An 18,401-nucleotide genomic window follows, 5' to 3' on the forward strand; every position below is an offset into this window, starting at 1 on the left:
TTTCTTCATCTATATAAAAGAAAATTTTTTAATTTTATAATAAATGAATTATAAATAAATAAAATTCATTAAATTTTACAAAATATAACATTTCTAAACGTATCAGATTGTAGCCTTATTTAGTGAATTATATTGATTCAATAGCTGATCTTTGATTGGATGATTCACAATTGTTCTTTCTTCCTATTGGTTATAGCAACAAGATATCGCAATGGATTCTTCAAGAATACGAGAAAATTGCGAATATGGAAACACTACATAATATTAAACTAAAGAGCGCGGGAGTAAAGTTTGTCAACGGTTTTGACATTCCTGTTTAATATTGTTGATTTTAAATTGTTTTTAAGTCAGATGTAATGAAATGTAGGTATATATATATATATATTATATACATGTATTGCCTTGTGTAGGTATTTTCAGTGTCTTATAGAAATTGTACATTTCAAAATATTCGTAATATTTGTTTTCTCGTAAAATAATGAAATATTTACATTGTGTATTTAAGTGATATGTAAGGTTTGTGGCTCAGAAACATGTCATTTCGTAGTAGATTTGTTCGATTCTTTTTATACTTACCTTACCGTATAAACATAAATTTAATTTTCTTGTTTTCTATATCAGGGTACGTCCCAAGTCTAGAAAAAGTGGATCTGGACAATCCTCAGTAAGTGAAAGCATTGTTAATTGAAAAACGTTACTGTTTTTACTTCGTTTTTATAGTACCAATTGTATAATTTCTTGGAATTTACAGATTCTTAAAGCAGCACTTCGACAACCATTGCAACATGTAAGTTCTAATGTTTCCTTAAATCAAGAAAGTCCAGTTACATCAAAACTAAAACGACGGGTTAGTTTTGCAGAGAAGAATCATGTAAAGTAAGTTATATTTTTTATGTTTAAATAAAAATGCAATTTTTTTTTTTTATTATTATCTATTAATGTTTTCAATATAATATGTCTAAATACACAGTAATGTATAATTCTTTAAATAGAGAGTTTGCTGATTCAGTAGAACAAGGAACCTTGTGGAACAATTCGTATGAAGAATCATCAAATCAAAATACAGGACAAATTGATTTAAATAATCAGAATCATGAAACTCGTACTAATAACAATCATTCTACAAATAGTGATATGATAGTAAGTGAAAATGGAAATCTAATGAATGATTCTTTAGAGTTAACAGAGTGTCTAGTTACAATGGGTTCTTTAAAATCAATATACACCGAAGAAACTCCATTAAACAAATCAATATCTTTAGCACATCAAAGTAAAAGCAACAATGAAGGGAATAATATTTTAATTGAATCAAATTACAATATAAATATCTGTGGTCATAAGAGTATAAATGTTCACAATAACATATCAAGTTTAAATAACATGGAAGGTTCGGACTTGAACAAAACTTGTATTCAAGATATATCTATGGAGGTCACAGAAATACCTTCTTTTATGAAGTCCCAAAATATTTTACCTGTTAAGTGTAAACAAGTATTAGAAGAGAAAGAAAACATACCGATATCTAATATTATCATAAAATCTAATGTTCCATCAAATTCAACAAATGAAATGAAGACAATATCAAATAAAACACAATATTTTTGTACTGAAACATTAGAGTTTACAGAATGCTTGCAATCTACAAAAGAACCACTTGATTTGCAACAACAATTTTCAAGGGCAAGTGCCCTTATGAATGATGAGAATATGATTAATCACCAAACTCAGATATTTCAAAATGCACCAATGGAAATGACATGTGCTATTCCATTGACCCGTAGGAGAAACTCTACAGATCAAACAGTCATTTTTCACGATGCTTCAATGGATGACACAATGATGGTTACTTCAGTTATGAATAAAAAACAAAAATTGATGAATAAAAGTATACCTCAAATAGAAGATGATAATAGATTTTTTAAAAGTATGATTAATTCTGTTAACAAGACTAAGTTATTAGATGTATCAATGGATATTACAGAAGGAATTTATTCATTGCCTCATTCAACAAAAGTTAATGATGTTACAGATACTGTGAATATTTTAAATTATCAAAGCTCTGCCATAAATGGTGAGACAGAGTTAAACGATGATTCAATGGAATTTACTGTAGCTGCAACAAATTTACCTCAAGTAGTACATAATATAGATAGAGAAAAATTACCCCAAGTTACAAAAATGAATGCATGTACAATGTCAAACCAAATTAGATTATCATCAGAAAATACAAAAATATTTCAAAACGAATCAATGGCAATTACTGAACCTTTGCATGTACTATCATCTTTAAATATTTTACAGAATGATTCTCAAGAATTAAAAGATGTGATAATGAATTTTCCTAGGAATAATCAAAACATAATGTCACCTAACACAAAGATATTTCAAAATATGTCAATGGAAATTACTAATGCAATAGCTAATTTACCAATATTACCTAATTTAGAAAAATCTTCTGAAAATATAGAAAATAATTTAAATACAAACGAGAAGCAGATTGATGTAATTGAACATGGGTCATCTCAAGAGAATTCTATGGACTTTACTACACCTGTATATTCTAATCCAAGTTCTTTCACAATTACTTCAAATAAAATTGTTGATACTACAATAAAAAATAATACATTTAAATATACAAATGAAAATAATGATATAATAGAAAATAATAGCACAAAACATGTAAATGAAAATAGAGATCACAGTTTACTACAAAATAAAAGTAATAATCCAGTAAATGAAATTTCAAATAAAAATGAAAAATTAGAAAAACACGATTGTATATTAGATTCTATGTACGAGAAAACAAGAAAGAATCATTCAATGAGTGAAACTGTACAAGAAACTAATGTTCAATTTAACAATAGCAATAGCAATATTAATAAATCTGCAGATCAAGCAGTAGATGACACATACATTTCTTCCACCACATATTGTAATGATGATTTTGAAAATACAGAAAATATTAGCACCGACAATCAACCGGTAAAAGCTTTAACTTCATTAATATCATCTTTTGTGTATGCAGACATGATAGAAGATGATTCATTTGTCAAGACAATACATGAAGTTCAGCAAGAAATACAATCTAGAGAAAATGATATGGATATGAATTCAGTAGTTGATATTGTTAATGCACAAGCAATTAATACGCAATCTTTTGAAAAATGTATCATTGAAAATAAACAGATTGTGCAACAATCTGAAAATTATTTCAAATGTTATCACGAAGATAATAATATTCAAGTAGATGATATCATGATTAATAAAGAAGTGAATAATCAACACAATTCAGACATAGTTTCAAATAAAATTAATGAAATTCATGAAAATATTTTTGAAAATAGTATTAACAATGAAAGACTAATTGATACTTCTACTGAAGTAGAAGTTATTGGATCAGATAAACAATTACATAAAGCAAAGAAAAATGTTGAGAACAATTCAGCAACGTATATAATAAAATCTAAGAAAAATTCAGACATAGATATAAATGAACACATTAATGATCATAGTAGTAATGATCAGGTCCTTTGTACATCACATGTATTATCACCAACATTAATTTTTGCTTATAACCAAAATAAAACATATATTGACGAAAATAATATTATCCCAACAGCTGATGTGGCAGGTAAAATAAACTCTAATAGTTTTAATAACATATATATATATATATATATATATATATATATATATATATATATATAATTAAACAAATGCTGACTAATAAATTTTTTTCATAATCAAGATTTAACATGCAGCATGAATGTAACAGAAAATTATGATAATAACTCTTCAAAAGAAGAAGTTAATCATATGTTGGAAGAAAATATTGGGAAAAACAATAATTTTCAAGAAGATAAATTTTCTTTGATAGTAAAAAAATTAAAGATCCATATGCATAGGTAATTATTATAGATTAATATCTAAATAGGAGATAGAAAAAATGTCAAAATATGATATTTATGTTCTTTTGTTTATTTTAGTAACGATTGTATATGGGATTTATATTTTGAGAATATAGATAAACAAATGATAGTAGTTGGTTTTATCTCTACATCTCTATTGATAATAATATATACCCAAAACGATATTGATACCAACACATGTATGATCAAAGATATTAATGTAATTTCACGTCTAGAAGGTAAGTAAACAAAATTATTGTAAAAGTAATAGATCTCATATATATTTTTAAATATATTATATTAATCTTTGACAGATGATGAAAATATCCTGTTAAGTATAGCGCACAAATTAATAAGAGAGAAAATAAATATAGAACATATTTCTCAGTTGTATAAATATGAGGAGGATATTATTCCTTTATTAAATCATATTTCAGAAGATGTGAAGTTAATATTAGATTTTATATTTGATCTAAAACAATTAGAAGATTCGAATTTAATGGAAATAGATACCGAATGGTAATAATTTTATTTATAATAATTATATAATTATTACATTAATAATTTAAAAATAATTATTCATTTTTATTTTAGCATAACGTTTATATCAAGAAGTAAATGTATGGACATTATATTGAAAATTACAATGAAAGTTAAGTTATTTGATAAGATAAATTCATCTAACATCAAGGTCGTTTGTATTTTGGGTACAGTAATGTGAGTTTATAGAAAAGTATAATGTTTTAATAATTTATGATAAATTAATTTACATCAATTTATATATTTTTCTTTACTATTACAGAGAAAAAGATATTAGAGAGTTATTTACAAATGTGAAAAAAGACCATAAATTTTTAAGGAGATACATGTCTGACATTAAAGATTATATTGACATAATGGAACAAGTTAATGATGCAAATAAAAAATGTCGTTATTGAATTGAAAAAGAAAAAATTAATCTCTTATAAGGGATATAAACGATTGAATTTGTAATATATTTGTATGTGAATTTGTAGACGCATTCAAGCGTGTGTACAAACAAAGGATAAATGCACAGTTACATATTTATTTATGTGTGTAACTGCATGTGCAAATTATTGTATTGATATTATGTATAACGTGATATAAAATTTATATTGTAAATGAATCGCATTATAATTATACCGTAATTATATTAATTGATGTCATTAATGGAAAATTTTTAATATTTTATGTGTAATAAGAAATTATATATATGTATCATCAGGTAAAAACATAAATAATATTCTTTCTATCTATTCTGTAGTGCAAATAGATTTGATAACAACTGTACATGAATTTATAGTAGATATATACATACAAGCAGGTTGATCGACTAGCTTCGATACAGCCGGTTCGGACTATGCAGGTTTTTGTTGATGCACTTGCAGTTCTTTGTACAGTAGCGTGTGAACAACTGGCTTCCCATAGAATCATTCGAGTTTCCGTTGAGTTCTTAAGAAATAATCATTATCGATAACTATGATTAGAATTATCGAGAATGTGCAATCAGAAAGTTTTATATTATTTAATTATCAATATTTCTCCTATTGTTTTAAGTATTATTAACAATCAATTTCATGATAATAAATATTAATCTAATAAGTAATGCAAAGTTTTATATATATAATTTTATATATAGTTTTATATCATAATTTTAAAATTATATCATATAAGATCCGAATAAAAATTTCATGTCTATAAATTTACAATAAACAAAAAAACAAAAAAATAACGAAGAATATCGAAAAGCAAAATATTATTCAACGAAAGGACTATGAAACATCCGAGGTACTTTCAAAGCGATAGTGAAACTGTTGGAGCATGAAAGGTAAGAATAACTGCAACAATATTGCGTTGGTTTTACTCCCACGTGTTCTGCGAACGTGTAAGTAATACCTCATAGGAAGGTTAAATGTGAATAATGAAAGTTACATTTTTTTTTTTTTTTAAATAAGTAAAAAATTTCATTCATAAAATTATGTGTATTGAATAAATATTATTGTAAGTATAGAATATACGTATTTAATAATTCGTCTACGCAGCGTAATATAAAATGTAATCAACGTAAATGTAAAAATGATAATTTACATAAGTTTTTATGCTTTATTAATAATGTAAAATCAATGCTAACATTTTTTCAATCATATTTGTTTTTTACCTATAAAATGTAATTATATATTGATAATAAAAAAAAACATCGATAGTTAATATTAAAATTTTAGGTAGTTTTTTCTCGTCGTATAATAAACACCTTTGACTTGTTAAAGAAGTCGAACTTTCTTTCACTATAGCTATGTTAGTTCTACTCGCGTAGGCGTAGAGGCCCGGTTTTACGTGATTTCGTAACGGAACGTACCGATTTCCAATATCAAAAAGCATTTCACGAGGATCCCGAAGACCTTCAAATTGATTCCTCTCTTAGCTTATTTCGTTTATCTCTACGAATCCATGTATAAGTAAAAAAACTCATTAAAAATAAGAAAAAAGACTTTTTATATGAATATCCAAAAAAAGGCCATTTATTTCGGAGTAAAGATTTCTAAATATGCCGCGCTTTTTTTCCGCGCAACTTCGTTTTTTTTATTTTTTTTTAATTTATTATTTTTTTCTCTTTTTTTTTTTTGACGGGAATAATGTTCATTCTGACAGAAATTTAAATATTTCAGAAAAATATGAATTTGAATACGGAAACGTCTTTGCATAAATCTTACAAAATCGAATGATTATAATCAAAAACAAATTTAATTATCTATAATGTTGTTCGCGACAAAATAATAATGTTTGATTCTAATAGATCGTAAAGTATATTATTTGTTCGTAGGATGATATAAGAGGATGATAATGAAACTCCTCTTTCTTTTTCTTTTTTCTTTTTTCTTTTTTTTTTTTTAGAATCTATAGAATCTGTTGAAAATATGAATGTCACGATTATTCGCAGGTCGATCAACGTTGTCAACCTGTGAGACGATACCTGTTCGTGCATCGGACAGCAAGTAGAGGCAGGGTCAGGCAAGGAAAGGGTGGGTAGGGGAAGGTAAGGTAAAGGAAGGTGGGCTGACGAGAGAGATAGGATATGCGAAGGGGGAGAGGGTGGGAGGGAAGGAAGGTAGGCGCGAGGCGTGTGAGCAGCAACGGTGATCTCAAGTGGGCGTAAGGGCCGAGAGAGAGAACGTCGTCTCGTGTTCCATACATGGCTATGCTATGTGGATACGCGGAGAGACACAGAGAGACGGACGGACGCAGGTTACCGGCAAGATACGCGGTCCCCACCGCGTGGACACGGCGGAGGCGACACGTTTTCTCTCTCTCGGAGGCTCCCAACGAACGACGGCATCGCATGGCTCGATGCACAGTGTCCCGTAGCACGACGTCCTTTCACGATCATCGTGATCGTGGTTATCGCGATCATCATCGTTATCAACATCGTCGTTGTTGTTGTCGTTGTCATTATCGTCGTCGTCGTGATCGTGGTCGTCGTCGTCAAATTTTCATTCATTTTCAAATACCTTTGATTTTGCGTCCTTTATATTCGCGTGTTGTTATCCGTTAAAACGGAAGACGATAATGTGTTCGTCGTTATGTTCTCATCGGCGTTATTGCCGCTACTATATTCCTCTCCTTTTTATTTCCTTTTTATTCTAAAATTCGCGCGCGATCTTTCAAGTGTCCTACTCGTGTTTTTACGGTAGACGAGAGGAAGAAGAAGAAAAAAAGAAAAAGAAAAGAAAGAAGAGGAAAACGTAGAAGAAGAAGAAGAAGACATATAAAAAGAAGATCATCGTCTTGGAAGAATATACTACTACCATTATTCTCAGGTGTGTTCTCGCTTCTTTTATATCTTTCTCTCTGTCTTTTATCTACGCACTATGTATGTACGTATATTCGCGCGGTATTCTATCGCGCCTGCGCGAAAAACTTACCACCTTTGTTGCGCGGGAAACGGTGTGCGTGTTACGACAGAAAAGAGAAACTACAGGGGCACGGTAGATAAAGGACGAAGCGTAGCTTTACGCACACCATTGCAGATCTCCAGTGAGTAAAGGACAGTCAAATCGCAAACAGGACATTTTTCCGCTAGTTTTCTTCGTATTCCCATCTACCCGTTTTACTTCTTGCGACTAAGACAACACGATGATTCGATTTGTCTACGAAAGATCGAAACATTTCGATCGAAGAACGTAGAACGAACGAAAATATTCAACATACTTCATTTCTATTTATATTCATTTGAAATTTACTTATCATTCATCATCGATCATTTTAACCTATTGCTAAATTAAATGTAGTCGAGAGACGGGAATCAAGTTTCCTTAGAGAGATAATTCAATACGACCATTTTTTATGTCGGTTATAATTCATTGTACATACATGTGTGATAAATTCAATATTCTTGTGGTTTTTTCTCTTCTTTTTTTTTTTGCTTTTCTTTTTTCTATCTTTTTTTTTGTCTTTCATGCGACGGGGACCGTCAATATCATTTCTTGATTTTCTACATAAGTGAAATTTCTTGAGAGATTTGAGATATAATATTTCAAATGAACAGATAAAGAAATAATGAAGCCGATAAACACGTAACGACAACTTTCATGGTAACCAACCTGCATCGATTCTTGATTGTTTTTTCAATGAATGCTCTCAGCATTTTCAACATCTCCAAAGACGAAAACCAGTTTCGCGTCCGGACTTCTTTAGAGCGTTGGAGAACGCCAATATGTAAGAGAAAGAAGGAACCACTCGATCTTCGATTTTTCGAATTTTCTTTCAATTTAATATACTCTTTCGATATTAGCTATCATCGTCTCTTTTTCTTCATTGCTTTTAAAGCATCAATTTTATCCTGCTCTTCTTTCTCTCTGGCTAACATTATCTCTCTCTTTTTACCAAGAGGAGTATTCTTTTCGAAATTTTGATATTTTTCAAGGATATTTTTAGAGAGCGGCTCGTATTTCCACACTTCTTCCATAATTTCCGTTTGCGATAAAGGTTTGCGATTCAACATGATTCTTCTTTTCAGCGATAATACGTTCTCGATAGATTTTCTTATAAATTCCAAAGGTATACCGACGGACATTTTAGCCAGACAAGAAACATCTATGTTTCTATCTACTCCATGATATTTCATTAATAAATATTTGTAATACATGTATAGTGTATTGTAATCGGTTAGAGGTATCATTATAAATACATTGTGAACCTTCATAAATCCACCCCTCGCTTTGTAAGGTTCGGAAGAAACAGTCAGAAACAAAATCTAAAAAATACAAATATTTAAATAAAATATTTCGAATAACCAAGCTTGTCTTGTAAAATTAAACGAAAAAGACATTTATCTCTTGTATATACACCTTTCTATAAGACAAGACGCGAATGTTGAGAAAAGAAGAAAAATAGGAGAAAAAAAAAAAGAAAAAAAAAGTCACGTCTTACGAGTGCTACGCCAGTAGGTAACAGTAACTGTCCGGAATTTCTGACACTCTAAATCCTACGTTAACTCGCTACCACCTACGTTCTGGTTGTTCCATATACCGGTAGGAGGTGTTTCATTGATGACCAGCATCGGACCATCGAGGCGTTTGAAATAATAAAAGGAAAAAGTGTGTGTGTGTGAGAAAGAGAAAGAAAGAGAGAAAGAGAGAAAAAAAAGAGTCTTGCTTGACTGGACCCGTGATACTCGTTTGACTGGAGTTCATTCATATTGAAGAAAGAGCAAAAATAAGAGCTTTTCTTTTTTTTTTCTTTCTATAAGTGGGCGAATTACCAATCATATCGAGTTTGATATTTATTTTTTGGTCGGATTTGAGAAAGTAGAAGGAATGGTTATTTTACATAAAATATCCATTCACGAACTACGAAATAGAAAATAAATCCATTAATGGCAAACATCGACAAGATTATATGTGATTAAATCTTTTTGCGATGACGATCGATTATAAGGATTTTTAAATGATTTTTGAAAAGACTTAATAGAAAAAATCTATTATTACCTGATCACCTGGTTTGATACTTTTGATAAACTTTGCATGATGTTTAGCAAATCGTTTTGGTTTAATATATCGTTCGTTTAATGGGACTTTCTTTAACCATGGTTTTTCGCCACCATCGATAAATATTACGGAAGGTGGATAAATGCGACTTAATTTGCCAATGATATCCATTAATCTTCGTTCGTTTTTCTTACCAATATATTTATCAATCAATACCAACGGTGTCATATCGTATAAGGTTGCACCAACCTATTGGACAGAGTCAAGATTTAATTACTAATTAGAGTATTACTTTTTATATGTGTTTCTAGATTTATTTAAAAAAAAAAAAAAAAATAAATATTTGACCTCCGAACAGATTGCATCGACTAGAAATGTTTTACCATATCCAGGTAAACCACAGATACAAACGGATTGTGTTAAGGGTGCTACTGTATGTATTTCTTTAGAAGAGAGGGGTAATACGCAATACTCCATGATAATTTGTTTCATGTCTCCTAACCGATTTTGAAATTCGGAATGTGCACCGTAATTTTGATAACGAAAGTCACCGAACCAATCGTCCAAACTTCTTTCTGAATAATTTCGTATGATATTTTGTTGTACTAATTCATTAAAAAGTTCGGTTATAGGAATATTAGCTAAACGATCCCTTTTTGATCTGGGTTTTTTTCGATCCTTTTTTCGTAGTCTTTCTGATTATAATTAATAATAATGATAATAATAATAATAATAATTTTTTCTTTTTTTGTTAAATCGATCATATCATTTTTATTAACGAATTATTTTTTCATGATAATACATACGTGCACGTGGCATCTCAGGAATATCTACTTTACCGGAGGCATAATCTTTTAACAAAGCTTCGTTCAATTTCTCCAATTCAAGTCTCATAAGTTCGTCAACAATTAGTCGCATTTCAAATTGAAGTTCGTAACAAAGTTTATCGGTTATTAAATCGAGATAAGGTTTTAGTAACGGATTAGAAGATTCATCTCGATAACTCCAATTTTCGATAAATTCATTATTAGCCATTTCCAAACAGGTAAATAATGGAGTTTCCGGCATAAACCATCCTTCTATAGTTTTCTCCTTTTTTGGCTTTGGTTTCGTTGGTTTCTTTGCCTCTTTCTTTTTTTTTTTTGCCTCTATCAGCTTTTGCATCTGTTGCATAAGATATTCCTCTGGATCCATAGTCTGTCCGGTAACTATCAGAATGCTACCACCTAACTCTGCTGGTGGATAAACGTCAAAATATCCAACCGTATCGTACCAGACGATGAACCATTCATGAATTTCATCAGTGATATCTTCTATCATTCCAGGCCCCACTATTTTCAATAACTTTGGAAATATATGTTATTAAAAAATTTCTCTGGTTACTAATTGAAAAATAATCATAATCATAATCTTATCATCAAAAATCTCACCCTGATAGATTCATCTTGGATAATTTTTTCAGTTTTTGCGGCATAAATCGGTATAATATCTAATCTCCTTTGAAAAATTTCTTCGTCTCTTTTAGAAATATCTTGAGGTTTCCAACTTGGTATCGTCATATCTAATAATTCTTCTAAATGATTGATTCTTCTTTTAATATCTCTTCGGGCTGCAAATCTTCTCCAAGCACGTTGTATGATGACGATAGCTTTACTATATGTTTCTTTATCGACTTTTATTAATGGAGCTGTCTCATCGGTTTTAACTTTTTTCTTATATTCATACATTAGTAGAGCTATGATAAATTAAAAATATAAATTAAAAAAAAAAGCAAAATAAAAAATATCGTATTAAGAAATTATATACATTTATCACGTCGAAAAATTTCCACGCAATTTGGTTATATATAGATTTCGTAATCTGTTGCCGCGTAAATCTCTGTACGAAAATCCGGGTTTTATGAATAGCATCTTAATTTCCTGTAGGAATGCAAAATTATTAAAATTTCAGTACTGTCTTGTAAAATAATGTTTAAATTAAGGGCTATCGGATCAAATTTTTTAATTTATGAAAAATAAGAAAATTAGGCCATTTTGGAAGAAATGTTAATTTATCATTAAAGGTATTGGAAAAATATTAAAAATTAACATTTTTTTTAAGATAAGTCGATTGTCCTTAGCTACAATATTATTTTACAAGACAATAATGGAATTTTAATAATTTTGCATTTCTACACAAGAAATTAGGATGCTACTTGGATTTTCGTGCAAAAGTTGACACAAAAACCTGTATGTGACCAAATTGGATGAAAAAAATTTGTCTGCATAAATAACATATCAATGTTGGAATTATTAATTTTTCAATTAATTTTACTTCCTTCCTGGAAAAAAAATTTCTAAAACACGTAAATTTTTCGGCACCGGACATGTATATAATACTTTAAGTATTTTAAGAAAATAACGAATTATAAAAAGAGATTTTTTTTCTTTAAATTACCTTCTTTACCAATACGACGTCCAACTCTAGCTCTTTCATGACATTGTATCAAAAGCACTGCATCATGTAAAGCCTTTTCAGCAACTTCTCGAGCTTCTCGAGCTTCCTTAGCTAGCCTTTGCTCAGACGTTTCTACTAAAATTTTCGGTGAGGTATCGGCAGGTCTGAATCTTTTTTTACGTGTTAATTGCATTTTTGACGAGATATCTTCGGTTTCCGTCATCACTTGCGAAAGCCTCTGCTCTTGTATTACAAGAGCTGCAACATACGGTACAATATATGATACATCTGACAAAAAAGAATATCGTTCGAACTTTGAGACAAATTATTGGAATAGACTTATAAGTGTTATGAATTTTCAATATTTTATATCTAAATAAATAATATAATATATATATAATATATTGCTTATATATAATTGTGTAATAATGAGTTGCATTGATAAGTAATGTCAGAATCTCGAATAAAAAATAATATCAAAAATTGACCATCCGAATATTTTTCATATTTTTTAGTATATTATTTTTTATATTATATTGTTTTTATATATAATTTTTTAAATATTGATTTGGCCAATATAAGTGGTATAAAAATTTTTAATAAATAAAAAATATTGGAAATCAGTCAATCCAATATTTTTCATCATATTTTTTTTATCATATTACTTTTCATAATATAATATATTATTTTTATATATAATTGTAATGTCAGAGTTTCAAATACAAAATATTAAAAAATCGGTCAATCGCATATTTTTTCTTTTTTCTTTTTTTATTATATTATTCTTCATAATACAATATATTGTTTTTATATATAACTGTATAGTATTGGATGGGACAATATAAATGATGTTAGAATTTTTTGTAGAAAAATAAAAAAAATATTGAAAATTGACCAATTTCAATTTTTCATTTTGAAACGTACGTTTTTTGCCCTCATATTTTTTCATCTCCTCGATTAACTCTCTACGTTCTAATGCATGATTTTTATCGACTATCAAGATAGGGGTGTTTACGTCATCTGGCGTTAATTTTAATTGACATAATACATCATCCGGCCACCTTGAGAATTCGTATACGATTTATGATAATGAAAATTAAACTAACAATAAAAATTATCTTAGGGTAAAATATATTTTATATACTGAAAATAAGAGCAATCTAATTTAACAACTTCTCTTTTACACTGGAGCATTCGACCAATCGCACAATCAACTATTTTTTTAATTAATTCACGTTTTTGCGTTTGGATCATTTGATTATAACATATCACGAGTCTTCTTACCAAATCTCGATATCTATATATGTATATATAATAGATAGAGAAACGTAAGATTAAAAGAAATTTTTTCGAACAAATTTTCTCACAAAATAAATTCTAATGATTAATACACCTTATATAAAGAGTTAGAGCATGATTTAAAGCATTTTTTCTTTGCTTTATAGGTTTGCATTTTTGTAAATCTCTATCCAATTCCAATAATTTTTCCAAATCGCATCTTGTGACGAGCCATAATTCATTGTAATAATGATGTGACATCGATTTTTAATTGATTTAACAAAACAAATGGAAAGTAACTACTTGAAAAATTTTGTTAATTAATTTTTATAGAGTTTGATTACCGAAAAGGTTATTTTGACAAAAAAGTAATGAAATAATTGAAAATAATGAAGTTATAAGGAGATGGATTGTTATATCGATATCACTTCAATAATTCATCTGTTGAAAGTTTCTTTTTAATATCAATAATAATTATACTTTTCAGGATGCCGAGGACATTTCGAAGTTTAATAATTTTGTCCATAATCATGACAGCGTCGTGTTTTGACGGCAAGAACAATGAATCAACAATTAGGTCGTCTACAATGATATCTACGACGACGTCCACTGTAACCACAAGTACAGATAAAACAATAATAAATTCAACGACAATATCTATGATAGATTCTACATTGATAACGATAAATTCGAGAGAGAGCATCGAGACCGTAACAACTTTGTCAAGTATTTCGAGTGGAAAAGATTCAAAAGAAGTTTCAACAATGTCGTTTATGTCCGACTCTGTTTGGGAATGTCCTAATATTACGAAAACAAGCGTTGAATGTTCTTGTGATTTTCCACATACTCTTAGATGTACTGGTGAAAGAACAGCTTTACAAGTAATACTAATTTTTATTATAATTATTATTATAATTCTTCTTCTTCTTCTTCTTCTTCTTCTTCTTCTTCTTCTTCTTCTTCTTCTTCTTCTTCTTCTTCTTCTTCTTCTTCTTCTTCTTCTTCTTCTTCTTCTTCTTCTTCTTCTTCTTCTTCTTCTTCTTCTTCTTCTTCTTCTTCTTCTTCTTCTTCTTCTTCTTCTTCTTCTTCTTCTTCTTCTTCTTCTTCTTCTTCTTCTTCTTCTTCTTCTTCTTCTTCTTCTTCTTCTTCTTCTTCTTCTTCTTCTTCTTCTTCTTCTTCTTCTTCTTCTTCTTCTTCTTCTTCTTCTTCTTCTTCTTCTTCTTCTTCTTCTTCTTCTTCTTCTTCTTCTTCTTCTTCTTCTTCTTCTTCTTCTTCTTCTTCTTCTTCTTCTTCTTCTTCTTCTTCTTCTTCTTCTTCTTCTTCTTCTTCTTCTTCTTCTTCTTCTTCTTCTTCTTCTTCTTCTTCTTCTTCTTCTTCTTCTTCTTCTTCTTCTTCTTCTTCTTCTTCTTCTTCTTCTTCTTCTTCTTCTTCTTCTTCTTCTTCTTCTTCTTCTTCTTCTTCTTCTTCTTCTTCTTCTTCTTCTTCTTCTTCTTCTTCTTCTTCTTCTTCTTCTTCTTCTTCTTCTTCTTCTTCTTCTTCTTCTTCTTCTTCTTCTTCTTCTTCTTCTTCTTCTTCTTCTTCTTCTTCTTCTTCTTCTTCTTCTTCTTCTTCTTCTTCTTCTTCTTCTTCTTCTTCTTCTTCTTCTTCTTCTTCTTCTTCTTCTTCTTCTTCTTCTTCTTCTTCTTCTTCTTCTTCTTCTTCTTCTTCTTCTTCTTCTTCTTCTTCTTCTTCTTCTTCTTCTTCTTCTTCTTCTTCTTCTTCTTCTTCTTCTTCTTCTTCTTCTTCTTCTTCTTCTTCTTCTTCTTCTTCTTCTTCTTCTTCTTCTTCTTCTTCTTCTTCTTCTTCTTCTTCTTCTTCTTCTTCTTCTTCTTCTTCTTCTTCTTATTATTATTATTATTATTATTATTATTATTATTATTATTATTATTATTATTATTATTGTAAAATCTACTTGTTAAGAAAAATTTAATTTCTTCTTTTGTTTGCTTCAATTTAGGTGATTAGTGAACATTTAAAAAGTAGTAAAGCAGGAACCATTTCTCTTTTGGACGTAACTGTCACAGGAATTTCTATATTGCCAGCACGTTTCCTCGAAAATGTTGGCCTACATGGACTTGTCATTTCTAGCGGAGAACTGAGACGTGTTCATGAAAATGCGTTTACTGCTCTAGCTAAACCCCTTCAGGCTCTTGGACTTCCTAATAATCTTTTAGAAACCATTCCAACATCGGCATTAAAGTATCTTGTTGGATTAGATCGATTAGATCTTTCTCATAATAAATTGAAAACATTAGAGGCAGATTCGTTCAACGTAAGTTTATTAATGAACGTTCGCAAGTATTATTTTATTTATATCGCTCGTTTTAGGGTTTATCGAACTTAACGTATCTGGATTTATGCGATAATTTACTCTCGCAATTATCACCGCAAGCTTTCGCGGCACTTCCAGAACTTCGATTTTTACGAATGCGAGGTAATCGTCTCAGCATTTCGGCTCTTTCTGCGTTAAGGGGTCTCAAGAATTTGGAAGAACTCGATCTTTCGAGTAATTTATTGTTGGGACCAATGGGACCAAATCTTCTACCATGGATGCCAAGTTTGCATTTTCTTACTGTATCCGAGAATGAATTTATCAATGTGCAGCAAGGAGCATTAACCGGTGTTAGAAATTTAAGTTATCTCATCCTCAGTCATAATCAGGTTTGTGACATGAAAACATAATTATCATATATGTATCTTGTTTCTGATCAATAGACGACATATGTCTTATGTTTCAGATCGACGTTCTCGAGGATCACTCGTTCAAGCATTTATCTACATTGACCAGATTAGATTTAGCTAATAATCGTATAGTGGATGTTTCGAGTGCGTCTTTGGCACATTTAGAAAAATTGACAACTCTAGATCTAACACATAATTTTTTACGATCGTTGACGGCTGATTTAGTAGTGCCATTGAAAAGTCTCGAAGATTTACGTTTAGACGACAATGAAATTACGATGGTCTCCAGCGACGTGCCGACCACTAAGTTACAATTAAAGCGACTCTCTCTTTCCGATAATCCTTTGAACTGCGATTGTACTCTTTTAGAATTTGCCACTTGGTTAAGTAATTCGAGTTTAAGTGATGAGGACAAATCTTCCGCCGTGTGCGCCACACCACCTGCCTTGGAAAATGGTATTTTGACTCAAGTTTCGCCAGGAAGTCTTTTATGCGGAGAACCAACACCATCTATGACTAAAGTACCTCTTGCCACTTTAAAGGAGTATCATTACGATGAATTAACTGGGATTAATCTCTTATGGAACATAGAACCTTGTACGGAACATTATACTTGTGATACGTTGATCGTTTACGAAACAGTAGGTGACAGTGAGGTTCAAACTGAGTCCAATCCTTTACATTGTGATTCTCGTATGATGAGAGATCCTTGTTCGTTGCCAGTAACAGCACCTTCATCGTTTAATTTACAGCTTGGTCATAAATATCGTTATTGCGTGGTACTGTTAATTCCTACGATATACGACGACGTATCCCTTGGTTTAGGTTGTAGCGACGTTATAACGTTGGAAGAGACCAAACAAGAAGAACAGCAGGACCAGGAACCTTCAAATACAAATTCTTTAGATGTCCGAATAACAGCGGTTCATGTTAATGTGTCCGATCAAGGTTCTTTACATGTAGACGTCAGTTTATCACCTTCAAAAAAATCTGATGCTTCGTCTTGCGATATCTCAATAGTTGTTTTTGATGCTGAAACGGCCATACATAAATGTAAATTGAATTGCAGTTCGGCATTTATCAGTCTCGAAGTATTAGTACCAGGTCGTTACAAAGTATGCGCCAGTCTAGACGAGCTTACTAATATCGAATCAATCACGTTTAGTATTATTGAAGACGATCGTGGTCGATCTCGATGCGTTGAGGTACAAAGTTTCAAACAGAATACAGAAGCCATTGTTTTATCTATCGTAGGAGCAACTTGTGCTCTCTTGATCGCGCTCGTTGTAATCGGTCGAAATATTGTACGAAAAGTTCGACATCCTAGAATTCAAACTCAATGCTTTTTACCTGCCCAGGAATTTGAAATTACGCATAAAGCGCATTACATTAAATTATTGGCCACGACCAAGGTGTGAATGATCGCTTCAGCACTTTTGGAACTATTTCGTTTGATAAATTCATAAGTGGATCATCCATTGTATGAACCGATCTTCTTATTTGAATTTAATATCAAACACAATTTCAGAAACGAGCTGCTAGTCATAAAGAGAAATTGGAGTTTTCCATATATCGTATGATAGATGTATGTTGTATATCATAATCATTGATCTTTGTTTTTGATTAATATGTAAACTTTATCAAGAGACATGTATACAGAGTGATAATGCGTTAAGGATTATTTAATACTGTATACCGATAATTAACACTACATGGTGTTTGTACAAATGTACATTTTGTAATTCGCACAAGCAAATGAAAATTTAGAAAAGCGTAATAAGTTTATTTGAAAGCACTGCCATTTTTTTTAACATTCAGAATAATTAATCAAATGAAATATATTAGATATAGAATTTGTTGTTGTTAAAGATTAAAAGATCTTCACGGAATCATTTTTATTGATTAAAATAATGATGGAAAAAAAATATGTTTAAATGTCAAGGCATTCAATGCAAATATATAAAGTATTTGGATGTAATATATTCATTGATTCACTGATTCATGTTTGTAAATATATTCTATAATCGTTTTCAAACGCATAAGCGTATTATAC

General features: G+C 30.2%; 3 protein-coding genes across 7 annotated transcripts; 2 read left to right on the top strand and 1 right to left on the bottom strand.

The window, feature by feature from the left end:
- The first annotated feature begins 247 nt into the window (after positions 1 to 247).
- On the top strand, positions 248 to 7,687 carry LOC118447612 (uncharacterized). 5 transcript variants are annotated; one of them, XR_014982289.1, is made up of 10 exons: positions 278 to 367; positions 622 to 664; positions 752 to 876; positions 993 to 3,631; positions 3,749 to 3,905; positions 3,987 to 4,147; positions 4,223 to 4,427; positions 4,503 to 4,625; positions 4,711 to 5,757; positions 6,868 to 7,687. XR_014982289.1 is itself a non-coding variant. In XM_085657707.1 (10 exons), exons 1-10 carry the CDS (start codon positions 357 to 359, stop codon positions 4,844 to 4,846), a joined length of 3,495 nt encoding a protein of 1,164 aa, XP_085513833.1. In that variant the 5' UTR covers positions 278 to 356; the 3' UTR covers positions 4,847 to 5,963. The 5 variants fall into 5 exon arrangements, 4 of the variants coding, with proteins under 4 accessions (XP_035735632.2, XP_085513833.1, XP_035735631.2 ...); XM_085657707.1 differs by lacking the exon at positions 6,868 to 7,687 and having other exon boundaries at positions 993 to 1,924; positions 2,030 to 3,631; positions 4,711 to 5,963; XM_035879739.2 differs by lacking the exon at positions 6,868 to 7,687 and having other exon boundaries at positions 248 to 363; positions 4,711 to 5,962.
- Lrt (Leucine-rich tendon-specific protein) lies at positions 7,604 to 18,352 on the top strand. Its single transcript, XM_035879754.2, has 5 exons — positions 7,604 to 7,744; positions 14,115 to 14,508; positions 15,624 to 15,938; positions 15,995 to 16,327; positions 16,405 to 18,352. The coding sequence occupies exons 2-5, from the start codon at positions 14,116 to 14,118 to the stop codon at positions 17,764 to 17,766; spliced, it is 2,403 nt and encodes an 800-aa protein (XP_035735647.2). The 5' UTR covers positions 7,604 to 7,744; position 14,115; the 3' UTR covers positions 17,767 to 18,352.
- LOC118447738 (dynein regulatory complex subunit 11) lies at positions 8,722 to 13,888 on the bottom strand. The gene is made up of 9 exons (XM_085659359.1): positions 13,743 to 13,888; positions 13,494 to 13,646; positions 13,274 to 13,410; positions 12,350 to 12,637; positions 11,344 to 11,648; positions 10,720 to 11,257; positions 10,262 to 10,518; positions 9,914 to 10,162; positions 8,722 to 9,180 (listed from the first exon to the last, which is right to left on the bottom strand). The coding sequence occupies exons 1-9, from the start codon at positions 13,886 to 13,888 to the stop codon at positions 8,722 to 8,724; spliced, it is 2,532 nt and encodes an 843-aa protein (XP_085515485.1).
- Positions 18,353 to 18,401: the final 49 nt, after the last annotated feature.

This window comes from Vespa mandarinia, chromosome 1 (genome assembly GCF_050613455.1).
Source record: "Vespa mandarinia isolate Hongniang chromosome 1, ASM5061345v1, whole genome shotgun sequence".
Lineage (NCBI taxonomy): Eukaryota > Metazoa > Arthropoda > Insecta > Hymenoptera > Vespidae > Vespa > Vespa mandarinia.

Bases quoted from the DNA above. Each gene is read 5' to 3' on its own strand.
- LOC118447612 (XM_035879738.2), top strand. The intron at 4,148-4,222 runs GTAAGTAAACAA...AATCTTTGACAG, and splicing joins TGTAATTTCACGTCTAGAAG to ATGATGAAAATATCCTGTTA. The intron at 4,428-4,502 runs GTAATAATTTTA...TTTTTATTTTAG, and splicing joins ATGGAAATAGATACCGAATG to CATAACGTTTATATCAAGAA.
- LOC118447738 (XM_085659359.1), bottom strand. From the start codon at position 13,888: ATGTCACATCATTATTACAATGAATTATGGCTCGTCACAAGATGCGAT. The intron at 11,258-11,343 runs GTGAGATTTTTG...ATATTTCCAAAG, and splicing joins TCCAAGATGAATCTATCAGG to TTATTGAAAATAGTGGGGCC. The intron at 10,163-10,261 runs GTCAAATATTTA...TCTGTCCAATAG, and splicing joins TCGATGCAATCTGTTCGGAG to GTTGGTGCAACCTTATACGA.
- Lrt (XM_035879754.2), top strand. From the start codon at position 14,116: ATGCCGAGGACATTTCGAAGTTTAATAATTTTGTCCATAATCATGACA. The intron at 14,509-15,623 runs GTAATACTAATT...GCTTCAATTTAG, and splicing joins GTGAAAGAACAGCTTTACAA to GTGATTAGTGAACATTTAAA. The intron at 15,939-15,994 runs GTAAGTTTATTA...CGCTCGTTTTAG, and splicing joins TAGAGGCAGATTCGTTCAAC to GGTTTATCGAACTTAACGTA.